At 36.9% G+C, this 21,882-nt stretch overlaps 1 protein-coding gene across 3 annotated transcripts in view; it reads left to right on the top strand.

The window, feature by feature from the left end:
- Nucleotides 1-21,882, top strand: part of GSK3B (glycogen synthase kinase 3 beta) — a 208,598-nt gene that overhangs the window by 102,554 nt on the left and 84,162 nt on the right. For all 3 annotated transcript variants that reach the window (XM_068978845.1, XM_068978050.1, XM_068979423.1), the window contains exon 3: nt 11,908-11,991. In XM_068978845.1, coding sequence (XP_068834946.1) covers nt 11,908-11,991 — 84 coding nt within the window. The remainder of the gene's footprint in view (nt 1-11,907; nt 11,992-21,882) is intronic.

Raw genomic sequence — 21,882 nt, 5'->3', positions numbered from 1 at the left:
ACAATAATCCAAAACCTATGGGACACTGTAAAAGCAGTGCTACAGGGAAGGTTTATAGCAATACAGGCTTACCTCAAGAAACAAGAAAAAAGTCAAATAAATAACCTAACTCTATACCTAAAGCAACTAGAAAAGGAAGAAATGAAGAACCCCAGTGTTAGTAGAAGGAAAGATATCTTAAAAATTAGGGCAGAAATAAATGGAAAAGAAACAAAAGAGACCATAGCAAAAATCAACAAAGCCAAAAGCTGGTTCTTTGAGAAGTTAAATAAAATTGACAAACCATTAGCCAGACTCATCAAGAAACAAAGGGAGAAAAATCAAATCAACAAAATTAGAAATGAAAATGAAGAGATCACAACAGACAACACAGAAATACAAAGGATCATAAGAGACTACTATCAGCAACTATATGCCAATAAAATGGACAACTTGGAAGAAATGGACAAATTCTTAGAAAAGTACAACTTTCCAAAACTGAACCAGGAAGAAATGAAAAATCTTAACAGACCCATCACAAGCACGTAAATTGAAACTGTAACCAGGACTTCCCTGGTGGCTCAGATGGTAAAGCGTCTTGCTTACAATGCAGGAGACCTGGGTTTGATCCCTGGGTCGGGAACATCCTCTGGAGAAGGAAATGGCAAACCACTCCAGTACTCTTGCCTGGAAAATCCCATGGACAGAGGAGCATGGTGGGCTACAGTCCACTGGGTCGCAAAGAGTCAGACACGACTGAGCGACTTCACTTTCAATCAGAAATCTTCCAAGCAAACAAAAGCCCAGGTCCAGATGGCTTCACAGCTGACTTCTACGAAAAATTTAGAGAAGAGCTAATACCAAACTTCCAAACTCATTCTACGAGGCCACCATCACCCTAATACCAAAACTTGACAAAGATGCCACAAAAAAAGAAAACTACAGGCCAATATCACTGATGAACATAGATGCAAAAATCCTTAACAAAATTCTAGCAAACAGAAGCCAACAACGTATTAGAAAGATGACACATCATGACCAAGTGCTCTTAATCCCAAGGATGCAAGGATTCTTCAATATCTGCAAATCAATCAATGTAATACACCACATTAACAAATTGAAAAATTAAAGCCGTATGACTGTCTCAATAGATGCAAAGAAAGCCTTTGACAAAATTCAACATCCATTTATGATTAAAAAAAAAATCCTTCAGAAAGCAGGAATAGAAAGAATATAACATAATAAAAGCCACATATGATAAACCCACAGCAAACATTATCCTCAGTGGTGAAAAATTGAAAGCATTTCCCCTGAAGTCAGGAACAAGACAAGGGTGCCCACTCTCACCACTACTATTCAACATAGTTTTGGAAGTTTTGGCCACAGCAGTCAGAGCAGAAAAAGAAATAAAAGGAATCCAGATTGGAAAAGAAGTAAAACTCTGTTTGCAGATGACGTGATCCTATACATAGAAAACCCTAAGGACTCCACCAGAAAATTACTAGAGCTAATCAATGAATATAGTAAAGTTGCAGGATATAAAATCAACACACAGAAATCCCTTGCATTCCTATACACTAACAGAAAACAGAGAAATTAAGGAAACAATTCCATTCACCATTGCAATGAAAAGAATAAAATATTTAGGGATTTATCTCCCTAAAGAAACAAAAGACCTATATATAGAAAACTGTAAAACACTGGTGAAAGAAATCAAAGAGGACACAAATAGATGGAGAAATATACCGTGTTCATAGATCTGAAGAATCAATATAGTGAAAATGACTATACTACCGAAAGCAATCTATAGATTCAATGCAATCCTTATCAAGCTACCAATGGTATTTTTCACGGAGTTAAAACAAATAATTTCAGAATTTGTATGGAAATACAAAAAACCTCGAACAGCCAAAGCAATCTTGAGAAAGAAGATTGGAACAGGAGGAATCAACCTGCTTGACTTCAGGCTCTCCTACAAAGCCACAGTCATCAAGACAGTATGGTACTGGCACAAAGACAGAAATATAGGTCAATGGAACAAAATAGAAAGCCCAGAGATAAATCCACGCACCTGTGGACACCTTATTTTCAACAAAGAAGGCAAGAATATACAATGGAGAAAAGACAATCTTTTTAACAAGTGGTGCTGGGAAAACTGGTCAAGGACTTGTAAAAAAATGAAACTAGGACACTTTCTAACACCATACACAAAAATAAACTCATAATGGATTAAAGATCTAAACGTAAGGCCAGAAACTAAAACTATTAGAGGAAACAATAGGCAAAACACTCTCTGACATAAATCACAGCAGGATCCTCTATGACCCACCTCTCAGAATATTGGGAATAAAAGCAAAAATAAACAAAAGGGACCTAATTAAAATTAAAAGCTTTTGCACAACAAAAGAAACTATAAGCAAGGTGAAAAGACAGTCTTCAGAATGGGAGAGAATAATAGCCAACAAAGCACCTGACAAAAAAATTAATCTGAAAAATATACAAACTCCTGCAGCTCAAATCCAGAAAAATAAATGACCCAATCAAAAAACGGGCCAAAGAACTAAACCAACATTTCTCCAAAGAAGACATGCAGATGGCTAACAAACACATGAAAAAATGCTCACATCATTCATTATTAGAGAAATGCAAATCAGAAGCACAATCAAGTACCATTTCACGCCAGTCAGAATGGCTGCTATCCAAAAGTTTACAAGCAGTAAATGCTGGAGAGGATGTGGAGAAAAGGGAACACTCTTTCACTGTTTGTGGGAATGTAAACTAGTACAACCACTATGGAGAACAGTGTGGAGATTTTTTAAAAAACTGGAAATACAGCTGCCATGTGACCCAGCAGTCCCACTGCTGGGCATATACACTGAGGAAACCAGAATCAGAGACACGTGTACCCCAATGTTCATTGCAGCACTGTTTATAATAGCCAGGACATGGAAGCAACCTAGATGTCCATCAGCAGACGAAAGAAAGCTGTGGTACATAAACACAATGGAATATTACTCAGCCATTAAAAAGAATGCATTTGAATCAGTTCTGATGAGGTGGATGAAACTGGAGCCTATTATACAGAGTGAAGTAAGCCAGAAAGAAAAACACAAAGTGTATGCTAACACATATATATGCCATTTAGAAAGATGGTAACGATAACCCTGTATGCAAGACACCAAAAGAGACACAGATGTATAGAACAGTTTTTTGGACTGTGGGAGAGAGCAAGGGTGGGATGGTTTGGGAGAATGGCATTGAAACATGTATATTATCATATGTGAAATGGATTGCCAGTCCAGGTTCGATGCATGAGACGTGGTGCTTGGGGCTGGTGCACTGGGATGACCCAGAGGGATGGGATGGGGAGGGGGGTTCAGGATGGGAAACATAAGTACACCCGTGGTGGATTCATGTCAATGTATGGCAAAACCAATACAATATTGTAAAGTAATTAGCCTCCAAAAAAATAGAAAGAAATTGCCCCTGCCATGTTGCTTTTTGTTTTCTGTATCTCTCATGCATTTTTAAAAATTATTTATTTATTTATTTATGTTTGGCTGTGCTGGGTCTTTGTTGCTCTGGGCGGGCTTTCTCTAGTTGCAGCAAGCAAGGCTACTCTTTGTTGCAGTAGCCTTCTCGTTGCAATGGCTTCTCCTTGCATGGCAGGGAGATTCTTATCCACTGCACCGCCAGGGAAGTCCTCTCACGTTGTTCTTGTTCTTCCATTCTCATTTATTTCCTCCTTTTGTGTTGAACAAGTTTTATAGTGTACCATTTTGGGTCCAGTGTTGATTTTTAATATTAAAATAATTATTTTCTTAGTGGCTGCTTTAGGAATTGCAATGTACATTTCAATGTATTACAGCCTGCTTCTGGTTAGTTACTGACTTAATTCCAGAGTAATATAGTACTTTTTTTTCCAGTATAGCTTCATTTTCTCTTCTCTCCTTCCTGCTATTATTGTCATGTTTCTGTTATAAGCGTAATAACACACTATTATCATAATTGTTTTATACAGTTTGTGTCTTTGATGAAATGAGAAAACGTATAATCTTTTCTATTTTCCCATTTATATTTACCATTTCTAGTGGTCCTGTTTGTGCTTGTGTATTTGAAATACCTTCTGGTGTCTTTTTCTTTTAGCCTGAAATTAAAAAAAAAATCTTTTCCTATTTGAAGAGTAATTTTTCTGTATATAGCATTCTTGGTTGACAGCTTTTTTTTTCTTTCTGCATTTTGAATTTTTTTTAATTTTACTGCTTTTTTTCCCTCTGTTAAGCTGATGATTAGTCTGCTGTTAATTATATTGTTTTCTGCATGTATATGATGAATCATTTTTTGTTATTGCTTTCATTATATTTCCTTTGTGGTTTCAGTTCAAAAGGGGTGTTCATCAGTGTGAATCTTTTTGTATTTATCCTATTGGGAGTTCATTAAGCTTTATGGTTCAGTAGATTAGTGCTTTTCATCAGATTTGGTAACTTATCAGCAATTACTTCTTCAAATATATTTTCTTTTATTTTTCCTCTCTTCTGATGATATTGCCTGTACCTATTTTTTGGTAGGTCTTTTTTTGATTAACTTTATACATATTTCTAGATTGTTCAGTAGGTGTGATATTTTAAAATGTTACCTTAAATCTTATCATGAGCCCATAGTGAACCCTTTACTTCTGTTACTACACTTTTCAGCTCTAGTATTTCCAGGTTTTCAATATTAATATTTCTTTACTGAAATTTTCTACTTGTTGTGAGGTGGTCATTGACAATTTCTTTAATTCTTTGAACATATTTATTTAGTATATATTAATTTTTTTCAGCTTTATTGAGATATAATTGATGTATAATATTGTGTAACTTTAAGGTTAACATTTTGATTTCATGCAGTTTTGTATTGCAAAATGATTAACATCATAGCATCTGCTAACATATCACAGCTTGTAATTATTATTACTTTTTTGTACTGAGAACATTTAAGGTCTACTATTTCAGCAGCCTTCACATATACAGTACAGAATTATTAACTATAGTCACCATACTATGAAATTCTCAGAACTTGTTTCTGTTATAATTTGAAGTTTATACTCTTCGATCACCTCCCCCTTTCCCCCAATCTCCAGCCTCTGGTAGCCACCTTTCTAGTCTGTTTATATGAGTTGGGCTTTTTTAGATTCCACATTTAAGTGTTATCATATAATATTTGTTTTTCTCTGTATGACTTATTTCATTTAGCATGATGCACTCAAAATCCATCCATGTTGCTGCAGGTGGCATGGTATCCTTTTTAATTGTGGCATAGTCCTCTCTCTCACACATATATGTGTGTGCGCACACACACCATATTTTCCTTATCCACTCAGTTGTTGATGCATGCTTAGATTATTTCTATGTCTTGGCTCTTCTAAATAATAACTGCAGTTCACTTTGGAATACGGGTCTCTGTGAGTTAGTCATTTCATTTTCTTTGGATATATACCCAGAAATGGAATTGCTGGATCCTATGATAGTTCTATTTTTAGTACTTTGAGAAACTTCCATACTATTTTCCATAGTGGTTGCACCAGTGTACATTTCTACCAATAGTACGTCCACCAGTGTACTATTATTTTCTATAGATGCTGCACCAGTGTACATTTCCAGGGTTCTCTTTCTGTACATTCTCACCAACATTGGTTATTTCTTGCCCCTTTTTAATAATATCCATTCTAACAGGTGGGGTTTTGATTCGCATGCCCTGATAATTAGTGATGTTAAGCCATCTTTTCATGTATTGTTGGCCCTCTGTATGTCTTTTTTGGAAAAATATCTGTTCAAGTCCTTTAACCATTTTAAAATTAGATTATTTGAAGTTTTTTTTCTATTAAGTTGTATGAGTTCTTTATATTTTGAATATTAACCCCTTATCTGATACATGATTTGCAAATGTTTTATCCCATTTCATAGGTTGTCTTTTCATTTTGTTGATGATTTCCTTTGTTCTGCAGAAGTTTTTAAATTTGAGATAGTCCCATTTGCTTACTTTTGTTTTTATTGCCTTTGCTTTTGGTGTCAAATATAAAAACTCATTGTCAAGGCTAGTCTAGTGTTGAGAAGCTTAATATTCTCTGAACATAATAACAGTTTTTTATTCTTGTCTGCTAAATCCAATGGCTGTGTCCACCCAGAGTCAATGTCTATTGGCTCCTTTTCTTTTTTAACTTGAGTGTAAATCAACTTTCCCTATTGTTTGCCTGTCTCACAATTTTTTTAGACAGTGAAAAATTTTAGATGATATATTGTAGAACTCTGGATTCTGTTAACTTTTTTTTTATCCTCCTGAAACTTGTTGTTTTGGGAGTTTTCTTTCTTTTCCTTTTTTTTTTTTTTTGCAATTTACCTGCATCTAATCTAGACTCTTTTTCTGCCAGTTTGAAACCCCTGAAATCTGTGTTAAATTTTTATTCAAGTTTTCATTTTTTAGCCTGATTTCTTAGGATTTGACTCTTTGTCTGCATTGCTTAGTGACCAGCCAGTTATTGGTTAGAGATTGTGTTCAAATATTTTGAATTTATAAAGCTTCCATCATTTCTTAGATGATTCTGTTCATGGGTTGGGAAATACATTTGAAATTCAGACAGTTTTTAAGTCAGCCTCAGCATTTACTTTCTTGAAGGCCCTCTTGGATCTCCCATGTGTGCACAGCCTGTAAATCAGCACAGGGCTATGTAGAGAGTTTATTTAGCCTCTTTCATTTCCAAGATCTCCCTTCGTATTCCTTAATGTTCTGCCAGTCTGTCATGTTCCCCACCTGGTGTTGCATTCTCAGGGTAGCAGAGCTGTAGCTGAGCTGAGAGGTGATTGAGAGGGGAGGTCACTAGCAAGAAGATCACCGGACCCCACTGTCTTAACTCCAGTATCTTAGCTATGTTTCCTGAATAAATGCTTCTTGATTTGTTGTTGCTTTTGGTTGGTTTCCAGAGCCCTGAAATGATTGTTTTCTACAATACAGTTCTTTTTATATGTGTTTTGGGAGCAAATTTGCTGATCTGTTCATTCTGCTAGAGCTGAAAATCATTTCTTTTTGAACCTTCTGACTTTTTAGTTATTTCCCTGTGTCTCCTTCCCAACCCCAATTTAATTCACTCTAGTCAGACTTTTATCACCACTGAAATCACACTTGTAAGAGTCACTAACATCCTGCATTTGCCATATCCATTTGTCTTATGTTTTCATCTTAATTTCTTATTTAGCAGCTTTTGCTATAAATGGTCAGTGCCTTTTTCTGAAAACTTATTTCATTTGGCCTGTATGGTAACCTCTTGTTTTTTATACTACTTTATCAATTGCTCCACTTGATATACTCCTTTTCATACCTATGGATGGATGGATAGATGGATAGATAGGTTGGCAGAGAGATACAGATATATGAGTGTGAGTGTGTGTGTGTGTGGGTGTGTGTGTGTGTGTGTGTGTGTGTGTGTGTGTGTGTGTGTATGTGTGTATTTGTCTAAACTTCTTCCCTAGGTGATGTTATTAGGTCCTCTTGCTTTGAGTCCCCTTTATACAAATGACTCCTAGACACAGATTTCCAGCTCAGATTTCTACCTTGAGCCTCAGTATTGTTACTTGGATGTCTAATATTAGGATTTCAAATAGAACTCTTGATCCACTGTCAAACAAAAAACAACTTGTGATCCACTTTCTCCCCCAAATTTATTTTTAGTTTTAAAACGATCACTTAAAAAGGTAAATTAGATTATGTTATTTGCTTGCCCGCTTTGGCTTTCCTTTCATTTAGTTTAGAATTCAGTTTCATTAGAGTTAATATGACATACTGTCCTGCCTATCTCTCCGTACTTGTTTCCTGCCTCTTCCTTTACTCAGTGGTGAAATCACATTATTCTTCTAGCTATTTTTGAATATGCCAAGTTCACCTCTGGTCTTCTCTTGTGGCTCAGCTGGTAAAGAATCTGCCTGCAATGTGGGAGACCTGGGTTCAACCCCTGGGTTGGGAAGAGCCCCTGGAGAAGGGAAAGGCTACCCACTCCAGTACTCTGGCCTAGAAAATTCCGTAGACTGTATAGTCCAGGGGTCGCAAAGAGTCGGACACGACTAAGCGACTTTCACTTTCAAGCCCACCTCTGGGCATTTGTGTTTGAAGTTCCCTATAACTGTAATGCTTCCCCCCCATAGCCTCACATGGTTCTCATCTTCATATGATTCAGATTTGTCTTTAGATCTTAACCTTCTTTGTGAGATCTGCTCTGACTTTCCTATCTAAAATAATAGCCCCTTCTCTCTATCACGATCTGTCCTTTTACTTTACATGAAAATATATTGCTTATTCCTCCCTGGCATCTGGTCCCATTACTTCATGACTGAGTGACTGAACTGAACTGAAAAGATCCAAAAGATAAATTTCACAGAGCAATTTTTAAAGTATTAATCAAGCCAATATTAGACAAAGCTTATGCCTAAGATACATTTAATATACAACTATCCCAAGGCTAACTTTTTACTGAGTCATTCTTTATTAGTGTATGATGACATACTAATTCTACAGAAAAAAGTTATTCTATAAATATAGTGTACCTTTTCTATGCCAAGCATCATTTGCAATATTAAGGATATGGCAGTGAATAAGAATAGCAAAGTTTTTAACCTCATGAAACTTTCAGCCTATGGAGGACAGTTCAGTTCAGTTCAGTCGCTCAGTCATGTCCAACTCTTTGCAACCCCATGGACTGCAGCACGCCAGGCCTCCTTGTCCATCACCAACTCCCAGAGTTTACTCAAACTCATGTCCATTGAGTCGGTGATGCTATCCAGTCATCTCATCCTCTGTCATCCCCTTCTCCTCCTGCCTTCAGTCTTTCTCAGCATTAGGGTCTTTTCAAATGAGTCAGTTCTTCACAGAAGGTAGCCAAAGTATTGGAGTTTTCAGCTTCAGCATCCATCCTTCCAGTGAATATTCAGGACTGATTTCCTTTAGGACGGACTGGTTGGATCTCCTCACAGTTCAAGGGACTCTCAAGAGTCTTCACCAACACCAAAGTTCAAAAGCATCAATTCTCTGGCACTCAGCTTTCTTTATAGCCTAACTCTCACATCCATAGATGACTACTGGAAAAACCGTAGCTTTGACTAGATGGACCTTTGCTGGCAAAGTAATGTCTCTGCTTTTTAATATGCTGTCTAGGTTGGTCATAACTTTCCTTCCAAGGAGCAAGCATCTGTTAATTTCAAGGCTGCAATCACCATCTGCAGTTATTTTCGAGCCCAGAAAAATAAAGTCTGCCACTGTCTCCACTGTTTCCCCATCTACTTGCCATGAAGTGATGGGACCGGAAGCCATGATCTTCGTTTTCTGAATGTTGAGCTTTAAGCCAACTTTTTCACTCTCCTCTTTCACTTTCATCAAGAGGCTCTTTAGGTTCTTCACTTTCTGCCATAAGGGTGGTGTCATCTGCATATCTGAGGTTATTGATATTTCTTCCGGCAGTCTTGATTCCAGCTTGTGCTTCCTCCAGCCCAGCGTTTCTCACGATGTACTCTGCATATTAGTTTAATAAGCAGGGTGACAATATGCAGCCTTGACGTACTCCTTTTCCTGTTTAGAACCAGTCTGTTCTTTCATGTCCAGTTCTAATGGTTGCTTCCTGACCTGCATACAGGTTTCTCAAGAGGCAGGTCAGGTGGTCTGGTATTCCCATCTCTTTCAGAATTTTCCACAGTTTATTATGATTCACACAGTCAAAGGCTTTGGCATAGTCAATAAAGCGGAAATAGATGTTTTTCTGGAACTTGCTTGCTTTTTCCATGATCCAGTGGATGTTGGCAATTTGATCTCTGGTTCCTCTGCCTTTTCTAAAACCAGCTTGAACATCTGGAAGTTCATGGTTCATTATTGCTGAAGCCTGGCTTGGATAATTTTGAGCATTACTTGACTAGCATGTGAGATGAGTGCAATTGTAAAATGAGAAAATTTAAGCCTCCTTTCAAAAATAGTAGAATATGAACAGGAAGTAAGGGTAGATAAATATTTGAGTCCTTATACTTTCTTCAGTTATATTCTTTTGGATAAAGGATCATATACATAGTATATGCGTACACGCTCAGTCACTTTAGTTGTGTCTTATTATCTGTGACCCTTTAGATTGTAGCCCACCAGGCTCCTCCGTCCATGGGATTCTCCAGGCAAAAATACTCTAGTGGGTTGCTGTGCCCTCCACCAGGGGATCTTCCCAACCCAGGGATGGAACCCATGTCTCTTGCATCTCCTGCATCGCAGGCAGATTCTTTACTGCTTAGCCACTGGGGAAGCCCTATATGCATAGTCTTAATACAAATTCCATTACATGGAAATTTAATTTAATAGTTCTCTGTTACCTTGGTTACTGGGTCTGGGAAAATAGCTTATTTTAATATATCCATCGATGTTAAAAAAACAATCTTAATATCTGAGAGGAGTCTTAACTTAGTAGCAGTTCTCCCACAAAAGTAGCTACCTAGATGTGAATTGACAGAGTATAGACATACTTCAAAACACAGCTCAATTGGAATAGAAAATGGACAGTTTTGAAATTTGTAAAATTTTTTGTCATCTATAATAGTCAGAACTCAGAGTCTGATACTATGTGTTATCCTTGTTAAAGTGAGTATCCTGTACTGTCTTGAGTTTCTTTGTTTATTGCTTCAGCTATAAACGTAACAAGTAATGGAATGAAAGATTGATGTTTTATAAAAAGTATTCTAAGTATCACTGTATACATAAGCCCAGCTCTTGTACTCTGTTTAAAGAGTCAGAAGGAGAGTCATCTTAAGTTCCCTATTTCCTTTTAGAGAACATGCTAGAACCATCATGAAGTTTACTGAAAGTTTCTAGGGAAGAGGAATGTTTATTTGTGCTGTCATCTTCCAAGAGCTGGAGCCCACTCTGCTCTAAGACAGTTCTGCTTATTGGACCTTTTGGCTATAATACATCCCTGGCCCCTTTATTTTGGCCTTATTTTCTAAACATAATAGCATTTACCTTCCAAATTCCCAGGTATGTACTTCATGATGGTAGCTCTTCTAAATCATCATTTTAACAGAGATTTTATATTTCTGTCCATTTAGCTAGTATTTTGGTATTCTTTTTCTGTGTTATATATTTTGGACTTTGTTAACTAGATTTCTGACAGTTAATGTCTTTATTTATATATATATATATTAATATGTACTCCTCAAATTTGTGTTGCTGTGTTGGGAAAGTTGTCATATTGTTTAATGTTTTATTTTCTTGAAGCATAACTTTGAAACTCCCCAAAGGAAAAATTATTTGTGTTATCTATAACTGTACACCTTCTAGTATATCATATTTTAACTCTAGCAACTGAGCCCTTCTAATAGGGCTAACTTAGATTTTTCACTGCATTTTGGAAAACAGGGCATGTGAGAGTTTTCTTTGTACCCATTACTCATTTGTTTGATGAGAAGTTGATTATTATTATAGTTGCAGAAAATTATGGTAATAACGACTCATTTCAAATATCTCTTGCATACATAAACCAGTCCTTCTAAAGCTATTTGTAGTGAGGTAACAGTTTTAAAATTTTTCAGTTCATTGAAGACTGGTATTTTTATACAATACAATAAAAATGAATTATGAGAAAAGTGAAACTTAGGGAAACATAGGCCCTACTTTTAACTGCAAGATTCATGGTTGTTAAATTGTTCTTTCAAATTGCAATAAAAGATTCTGAACACTTATTTTCTATTTCTATATTTATCTTACTGCAGAGCAATGGTCCGACTGGTGATACTTTTTAGTAATATATGGATGTTACCTTTTAGTAACATATTTGTGGCCTGCTGTTTGAAGTGCTTAATGTTATTTCAGAAGTATCTTAGTCAATATGAATAGCAGGTAGCCTTTAAAAAATATTTTCATGTGTTTCCTTTTCAGAACCGAGAGCTCCAGATCATGAGAAAGCTAGATCACTGTAACATAGTCCGATTGCGTTATTTCTTCTACTCAAGTGGTGAAAAGGTAGGTCTTTAGGATGTGTTTACCGAATATTGTGATGGACTTGATAGTCTTCTAGAAAAAGTTTGTATCCTGTCCTCCCATCAAAACAACTTTGCTTATTGAATGGAAGAATTCCAAAACACATGTCCTAGTTTTTCTAACTTCACAATATGATTATTGAATATCTTTACAGGAAAATGTTAATGAAATGATGTCATTGTTTAGTCACTAAGTCATGTCTGACTCTTTTGTGACCCCATGGAGTGTAGCCCGTCAGCTCCTCTGTCCATGGGATTTCCCAGGCAAGAATACTGGAGTGGGTTGTTATTTCCTTCTCCAGGGGATCTTCCAAGACCCAGGCATCGAGCCCATGTCTCCTGCATTGGCAGATGGATTCTTTACCACTGAGCCACAGGGAAATCCCTAATGAAATGATAGAGGGGAATAATTTTTAAGAATTTTCTTCTTTAGCTCTAAAGTTCTATATTTCAAAAACTTTTGTCTTTCTTATGTGCTCCCAGAGCCCGTGATAGTTTACGTGTTTGTTGGAGGGAGGAAAATGATGTCAGTTTGTTGAAGTTGGAAGTATTGGAGGGGAACAGGAAGCAGGAGGACTTTGGACCGGAATGAGACTTAAACATTAGGAGCAAGTTTAACCTATTCTAGGGATAGATTGCATTAAAAAGTTGGAAAAGATGTAATATTACAGAACTTCTTGTAAGTGATCACTGTTTATTATCACATTTAATTCAGTAAAAGTAAAGGATAAAGAAAGATCTGCTTTGAACTCCCCTTAGCCTCCTACCCTTGGATTTTCTCTTTAAAAGATACAGTGACTAATACCTTATACTCACTGGAGTTGGAATCATAGAAAATCATTTTCTTCAGTTTTGCCATGGTCTTTTTCTTTCTGTCTGTTCACTGTTCCTTCTTCCCAGATTCAGTCTTTTCTTTACATTCTTCCTTCACTGGTTTGGGTGAAGAGGGAAGACAAGTAATAAGCACTTAAACTCTTTGGCTAAATTAACATCACTTTGAATAAGTTAATTTAATATTTTAAACCCTTCCGTGTATGTGTTTCTTCATGTGTGTTTGAGTCACTCAGTCATGTGAGACGCTATGGACCGTAGCCTATCGGGTTCCTTTGTCCGTGGAATTCTCCAGGCAAGAATACTGGAGTGGGTAGCTATTCCCTTCTCCAGAGGATCTTCCAGGAATCCAGCCCAGGTCTCCTGCATTGCAGGCAGATTCTCTACTGTCTGAGCTACCAGGGAAGCCCACATACCATGCATATACTTCCCAAATTCCTTAGATTCATAATACCTCTTGATTTCTAGCCCAGTTCTTTTTTACTTCACGTATTTCCTAGTGTACCATTTAGTTATTTTCCATTGAATTTTATTTAGATTATTTCCTTAGGAATATTTTTTTTTCCATGACAGAGCCTATAATATGGGAAAGTACCTGTGTATTAAGCCAGGATTGTGATGTACATACCTACAGATATATAATTGTTACATGTGTATGTATGTATGTATGTATGTGTGTGTGTGTCATAGTTAAGGTTTTAACAACCATAATTAGCAAATTGGCCCTTTAGTGACTCTCATTTCTTAGGTGTTTTCTCAATTTTTTCCCCCAAGTTTAAATGATCCATTTGCTTGTCTTAGGGACTGTAAGCCCTCGTAAGTATTTGAGCTCTTTTATTTCCTAAGCCCTTTACTTGGTTCATGCTACCTTTTTTTTTTTAACCTACAAACTGCCTGTTACATCTTTGATCTTCTCTGTTTTGACATGTCATTTCTTTTTCCTGCCCCTTTCCAAATAAAATTATGGAGCATCTATTATGTTCACAGCACCATTATAATGGAATTTTGCATCCCTATGGGTTTTGTTATTAGATGCTAGACATTATAATACCCCACAGAGGAGAATAAATAAAGGTCAGGATTATTTGTTCCATGAACCACTGAATTGCGTGGGGATTCATTTGCACAGGCCTCCCTACAGAACCCCTTGAACATCTTTTGATTGCTTAATTGATATAGCTTTCCCTGAATAATCAACAAGGTCCTGTTGTATAGCTCGGGAAACTACATTCAATATCCTATTAATAAACCATAATTGAAAAGAAAAAATTATATATATATGTATATAGCTTTCCCTATATGCCAGGCACTGTTTTAGTGTTTTACAAATACTAACTCATCTACTTCTCACAAAGATAAAGAGCAGAAAGGGAAGAACAAATCTTTCAAACAAACCTTTTATGGTAACACCCAAAGGCTTACCTGTCTGGCAACCCCTCAAATTTATTTTCCCTTTATAACTCTGGTGTCTGTTGGTCTATTTCTCTCTCTGTTGGTTACTCTGTGGATTTCAACCTCTTTCTCTGGGTTTGTGTACCCATCGTTCGTTGGATTTCTACTCATCCTACTCTCTTTGAATATTTGATCATTTCTAAATTTTTGTGTGGATTGCCATCCGTCCTGAGCCGTTTTCCTTTTCTCTCTTTCTTGGAGTCTTTTCTCTCTGAGCCTTTACTACTTTGGGGGAAATTTTTAAAGAAGGAAAAATTTTCACTCACTATCCTGGTGTTTTACTTCAGTACTACATATATTATTCTGTATGTTCACGTTCTACATAGTTGTATGAATAATTAATTATAACCTTATTAAGAATTCAGAATTTCAAAAGCTTTCCCTTGTTGCCTCATAATATTTTTAGTTATTGGTTATGTAATACTTCACTGAGTTTTTGTATTACATAATATTCTTAACTGTTCCCCTATTGTTATTTTTGAGAATATAGTTAAGCTACCCAAAGACTTTATCATAATTTTTGTCCATAAGCACTTTCTAGTTCTGGGTAAAGTTCAGGTAGGATGGTTGTTTTGTTTGACAGATATTTCCACTGACCACAGTTTGACTGAATGGTTATAGAAATAGCCATCTTGGTGACCTTGTCTCTTTGTGCCACCCTGCCATTTTAAAAGCTGTCTTTGGGAGTTAAACAGAATATACTTTTAGCCTATGGTAGTGGAAGAGAGTAGCCAATGTAACTAGAAGGAGGAATTAAGTCAGGACAGGGACTAGAGATGTGACCAGATTAGTCTCAGTCATAGTCTTCTGGTTGGAATTATTGGTATTCAATAATTGGAGCATCATGTAGTCAGTTATTATACTCCAAGTTACCCAATAGATTTTATTGACTCTGATTTAGTTCAGAATAAATAGTACTTTGTCCTTGATCATAGAGAAACATTTTTTCAATGTTTTGAAACTCTGGGTTTATAATACTTTAGTGAATTCCAAGTATCTTATAGAATAGTGTTTCTTAGTGTCAGTATTCAGCAGTAGAAACCTTTCCCTCCTAAGTGAAATTTATGAAGAACCTCTGTTCTACCGGTAGAACAGATAAAAAGCAAAGTTGTTCCTGATTGAAACTGGAGTATGAGGCAACTGACTTTGCCTACTCTGAGTTGCAGCTCACTTTTGTAGAAGCCTGGGACTCTGCAGAAGTATGGAAACCATTTTTTGTTTTTACAAGAGACTTAGATTTTATTTAAATCAAGTAACAGTTTTCTTTAAGAAATATTTCTCTAACCTTACATATAAAATTGTTTTACCTGTGGTTCATCATAGTTTGATTATGGAGTGATAAAAGCTGTCTTCCTTAAATAAGACTCTCCCTCTTTTTGTATGAGAGACGGTTTATAAATAGCAAGGATGTCCAGTTGATATTATTCCTCATACCAACTTTGCTGTTGATAGTAACTGTGCAGAGGGCTGTGTTCTGAAAGGGAGGTTTGTACAACTTCCTCTGGGATCAGGGAGAAGAATGGTATGCTTGATTTTGCCTGTTTGTCACTAGCCCTGGCGAGAAAACGGTTGAGGTGAATCCATTATGAAAAGTAAAGAGCTCTGGCTTTGTATCCAGAAATACTTGGGTTTGCATCCTGTTTCCGTCACTTCATAGCAGTGTGACAGGTAGTATTACCTTTGAAAGCCCTTTTCAACCCTTGTCATCTGTATAGTAGGGATTTTGCAAGGAAAAAAATGTAATATAAGTGCTTATCATAGCACGTGGTATATAATTAACACATTAGCTTACAAATTACTAAGTAATAGCAAATATATATTGCATTTGCTGTGTGTCCAGACATTGCTCTAAGCCCTTTTACACATACTTTATACCTCACTTCACCCTTACTGTAACCCAGTAAAGAATGGGTTACTTTTCCTGTTTTATAGAAGAAGAAATTAAGGCAGTCAGAGTTAAGTAAGCTGTATGACCTAAGACTCATACAGCTACAGAGTGGCAAAATTAGGAGTCAACTCCACAGTCTGTCTCCAGATTTTGTGTATTATTGCTATACAGTTTAGCACTAGAAGCAGTGCATCTTAGTAATGATCGTTGGGCAAGGGGAGATTATATAGTGTCTACTTTGGGGAACTTTTAGAAGTAAATAGCCTTTTGCTCGGAGAAGGCAATGGCAACCCACTCCAGTGTTCTTGCCTGGAGAATCCCAGGGACGGGGGAGCCTGGTGGGCTGCTGTCTATGGGGTCGCACAAAGTCAGACACGACTGAAGTGACTTAGCAGCTTAGCAGCAGCCTTTTGCTGTATGATAATAATAGTGTATATGTGCTCATTCAGTCGTGTCTGACTGTTTGTGATTCCATGGACTGTAGCCCACCAGGCTTCTTTGTCCATGGGATTTCCCAAGGCAAGAATACTGGAGTGGGCTGCCATTTCTTTCTCCAAGGGATCATCTTGACCCCAGAATCAAACATGCATCTCCTGCATTGTAGGCGGATTCTTTACCAGTGTGTGACTGGGAAAGCCCAATAATAATAATAGTAATAGTAAATAAATAGTAATAATAGCCCAGACTTACATGGTGCTTACTATATGACAGGAATTAACCTAAACACTTGGCAGTTTTTTTCTTTTCTGTATTTTTGGAAGAGTTTTTGAGAGGGTTGTTCTTAATTCTTCTTTAAATGTTTGTTAGAATTTATCATTGAAACCATTCGGCGCTGGCCTTTACTTTTGGGGAAGTTTTTAAGCACTGATTGAATCTTTTGTTAAATAAGTTTGTTGAGATTTTGTATTTCATCTTGAGTCACTTTATCGATTGGTGTGTTTCTAGTAATTTATCAGTTTCATCTACATTATCTAATTTGTTGGTATACAGTTTATTCATCATATTCTGTTATAGTCCTTTTATCTGTAAGGTCGATAGTAATATCCTTACTTTCATTTCTGATTTAGTTTTTTGTGTCTTCTCTCTTTTTTCTTTGTCAGTCTAACTGAAAGTTTGTCAGTTTTGTTGATCTTTTCAAAGAACCAACTTTTGGTTTCCTCGAACCTGTTGTTTTTTTCTGTTCTCTTATTTTAGGTGTGCGCTCCAGCCGTGTCCGACTCTTTGAAGCCCAGTGGACTGTCGTCCTCCAGGCTCCCTTTGTCTGTGGGGTTCTCCAGGCAAGAATCCTGGAGTGGGTTACCATTTCCACACCTCTAGGGGATCTTCCCAACCCAGGGATCAAACCTGTGTCTCTAGCATTGGCAGGCAGATTCTTTTACCACTGAGCTACCTATTTCTGGTTTAATCTTTATTATTTTCTTTCTTCTGGTAGCTTTAGGTTTAGTTTCTCTTCTTTTTCTTGTTCTTTAGTGTATAAAGTTAGGTTATTGATTTAAGATCTTCTCTCTGTATATTCTCGAGTACTGCTTTGCTGCCTCCATTGAGTTTTTGTTTTTGTTTTCATTTATCTCTTAAGTGTTTTCTGATTTTTCTTGTTTAAAGATGTGTTTGCTTTATTTCCTCTTTGGCCTGTTTGGTTGTTAACAGTGTGCTAAAAGTTTGCTGTAACAATTTGTTATAACAGTGTGCTAAAATTTCCACACGTTTTGAATTTTTTAATTTCTGGTTTTAATTTCATTGTGGTTAGAGAAGATGCTTTGTATGATTTTAGTCTTTTAAAACTTACTGAGATTTGTCTCATGGCCTAATATATGACCTATTCTGGATAATATCCCATGTGCACTTGAGAAGAATAAGTATTCTTCTGTTTTGGGATAGAGTACTCTCTCTGGATTTTTGCATCTTTATTCATGTTCTTTAGCCATCTTTCTTTCTTTTCCCAGTTCATGATGACTTTGTCTGGTTTTGGTATCAGAGTAATACTGGCCTCATAGAATAAGTTAGAAAGTGTTTTCCTCTTCTATTTTTTTGAAAAATTTCCTGAAGAATTGGTATTGTTTCTTTGAAAGTTTGGCAGATTTCTCCAGTGAAGCCATTTACAACAGATGACTTATTGTGGTAAATTTAAAATTACTAATTCACTTACTCTACTTGTAATAAGTATACTTAGATTTTTCATTTCTTCTTTTGTCCATTTTGGTGATTTTTTCATTTCATCTAAATTGTCTTATATATTGACATAAAGTTAATACTTTTCCCTTAAAATTATTTTTGTTTCTGTAAGGTCAGTTGTGATGTCTCTGCTTTCATTCCTGGTTTGATAATTTGAGTCTTCTCTCTTTTTTGTTTCTTGGTCAGTCAGCTAAAGGCCTATCAATTTTGTTGATTTTTTTTCCCAATGAACCAACTTTTGGTTTCATTAACTTTTTAATTGCTTTTCTGTTCTCCAGTGTATTTATTGCTGTTCTAGTCTTCATTATTTCCTTCCTATGGTTTTATTTTGCCCTTTTTTTCCCCCTAATTTTTCAAGTAGAAGTTAAGGTGATTGATTAGAGATCAGTTTGATTAGAGATTGATTAGAGATCATTCCTCTTTTAAATGTCATATATTGGTTAAAGGCTATGTTTCAAGTCTCATTAGCCAGTTATATTTTTATCCTTTACCATTGGATGTGTGATTGGCTTGAATGCTGTTGTCATAGTTCAGGAAGTTCATTATTTGTCTGCCACATGTTGAACTAGGGACTGATAGATCGGAATTTCCCCTCTCATTGCTCCTGAGAGGCTATAGCCTTGGACACTCAGTCTTTTTCTCTGCCAGGATGAATGTGATTTTACTTCCTGGGAGTTGCTATTGCCTTAGAGTGGCTTATTGTTTACTCAAGTGTATGGTCAGAGGTTGTTTGTAAGCCACTTGTGGCAGTAGTACTTCTGCTGTATGTTGATGTATCTGGGCAACTCAGGGAGTGCTTCAGATTTGTCCCACATCCTGCTCAGCTAGCAGCTGTGCACATCCTTATCAACTTAAAGAGATGACTGTAATTCCAAGTAGGCTTTTCTTGACTATGTTTTCCCTTGGTTCTCTCTGTTAAACTTAATGATGCCTTGCCTTGTTTGTGCCATGAGCCTACCAGCCTCCTCTTAATTGCTGTCTACAAAGATCTCCTTTTATACAGTTCATGAGGTTCTCACGGCAAATATGCTGGGATAGTTTGCCATTCCTTCCTCTAGTGGGTCACATTTTGTCAGAACTCTCTGTTACAACCTGTCCATATTGGGTGGCCCTACATGGCATGTCTCATAGCTTCATTGAGTTACGCAAGCCCCTTTGCCACGACAAGGCAGTGATCCATGAAGGGGAAAGATTGAGGGCAGAAGGAGAAGAGGGCATCAGAGAATGAGATGGCTGGATGGCATCACCACGGATGGATGCAATGGACCTGAACTTGGGCAAATTTCAGGAGATGATGAGGGACAAGGAGGCCTGGTGTGCTGCAGTCCATGGGGTCACAAAGAGTCAGACAATGACTGGGCAACTGAACAACAGCAAAGATCTCCATTGGTTTCAGGCAACAGTTATAGGCTAGAGTTCTTCCTTCTGTATTGCAAATAGTTAACGTCTTGCAATAGAGCACATAGCCTGCCTTTCTCCCTGGATAGAACCCCTGTGCTCCCACCCTAGAACTGGATGAGGACTCACTTTTCCCAGAGTTATGCTCCCACTGTATGAGAAGGCACCGAAAGAGGGGCAGTAGCAATGGCACCCCCTAGTCTTCACAAGTTGGCCCTCCCAGCATGGGAGCTGTTCCTGTGAGCAAATTGAGGATGAGACTGTCAAGGGCTTCAGCCTACTATGCCTGGAGTAGGGCTTCTCTGACTTACTTGTGGGGGCTGAGTGGGGGAAGGGAGAGACAGTTCTCTTGGCTAGGATAAAAATCTTTTGCAACTTGGGGTGCAGCTTGTCCCTCCTGGGGTGAAACCGCAGTCCTTGACTAGGAGCTGAGAGGAGAGGGTGCTGTCTGGAGTAGAGTGCTGGATTGTTGTTCAGTCGCTCAGTCATGTTCAACTCTTTCGCAGAGAGAGTCCGGAATAGAGCTTCCCATACATGGAGATAGGATGACAGGGTAAAGGTACAGGTCTTTGCTAAAATGCCATAGATTCTTGCAGTTCTTATCAAGATTTGTTTCTTACTTGCTGTGTGCCCTTAGAACAATTTCCAGGTATTTCACAGTTGTTGGCTGAGCATTTTATCATTTTGCTTTGCTGAGGAGAAGATCTAAACTCCTTGTACTGCTGTTCCAGAAGTCTTGTTCCCCCTCTTATTATTTTCCACACTTTGTGGACTACTTAGTGAAATTGTTATTCTAGGTAGAAAAGGTTAATAAAATAGAGGCCTCCAACTGTAGTGGGTGCATACTGTATTGTAGAGGGATAAATTTAAAAAGTAGTGACTGAGCATATGCTAATCATCTTATGTCTTTTTACCTCATTAATTTTAAGTTTAAGCAAACACAAAAAATTAGCACCATTTTACTAATACTTTATTAAACATATACAAAAAATATTTTAAAATATTAGATAAATACACTTTATGTATAATTTAATCACATTCAAATTCCTAGAGATATTCATTTGGTTAACTGGGATAACATAATGTCTTAAATCATAAATATGCAATTTTTCTTAATATTTTATGATTTATAAAGTGCTTTTGAAATACATTTTTCTCATTTAAAAATCATGTAGTACTGCTGCTAAGTCACTTCAGTTGTGTCCAACTCCGTGCGACCCCATAGACGGCAGCCCACCAGGATCCCCCGTCCCTGGGATTCTCCAAGCAAGAATACTGGAGTGGGTTGCCATTTCCTTCTCCATCATGTAGTACTACTAGATAGCTAATATTCTATTTTGTTAGTTTTATCATTGGAAAAATGGAAGTCTTGTGTGATTAAAGAATTTGCCTGGTGTTGTATAGTTAGTAATTGTAGGAACCATTTTCAAACGTAGATTCTTCAGCTGTAAAGTGTGTTTTCTTTCCAACCACCTATTCTCTTCAAATTGTAAAACTTACTTCAGTTTACCTGCATTGTATAGTGTTTTAGGTACAAAGTGTAAAATCTTGAATTTGAAGGAGGACAGGAGGGAAATATACTGCAAAATGATACATGGAATGACACTTATTTGTATTAGGAGTAGAAACAGTATGGAGGAAAGTAATAAATTATACAGAGGGGTCAGCAAATGAATTACATAGGAGAGGTGATGGTTATTCAGGGTTTGAAGCCCAAATAAGAGCTATTTTGATATATAGTGCAGAATAGGTATGTGTCAAGTTTAGAAGTACAGGATTTTTGAAAAGTTTGTTGGAGTTAAACAGCATAGTCTATGTAGAGGAGGTAGAGGTATTTCAAGATTTCAGGTATATAAAGTAGGGAGTTATGGGGCCAGTAGTGGGATGTGAAGCTGAGAAAGTAAAAGTAGTTTCATAATTGTTTGTCAGCTTCCCTATAGGAAAAGGATTTTTTGGTGTGTTTCCGTTTTAAATTAAATGAAATCCTGTTACAGAAATGACATACATGCAGAAATGTTATACAGAGTTGTGGCTAAGTATATATGTAGTCGAGTTTACAAAATTAATGTCTCTGGGTTTTCTTTCTCACCTTTTTTACTGTGTGAAAATGACTGATAACAAGGAATTTTATTC

This window comes from Capricornis sumatraensis, chromosome 1, assembly GCF_032405125.1.
Source record: "Capricornis sumatraensis isolate serow.1 chromosome 1, serow.2, whole genome shotgun sequence".
NCBI classification, from domain to species: Eukaryota; Metazoa; Chordata; class Mammalia; order Artiodactyla; family Bovidae; genus Capricornis; species Capricornis sumatraensis.
This window is presented reverse-complemented; position numbering and strand designations above follow the sequence as displayed.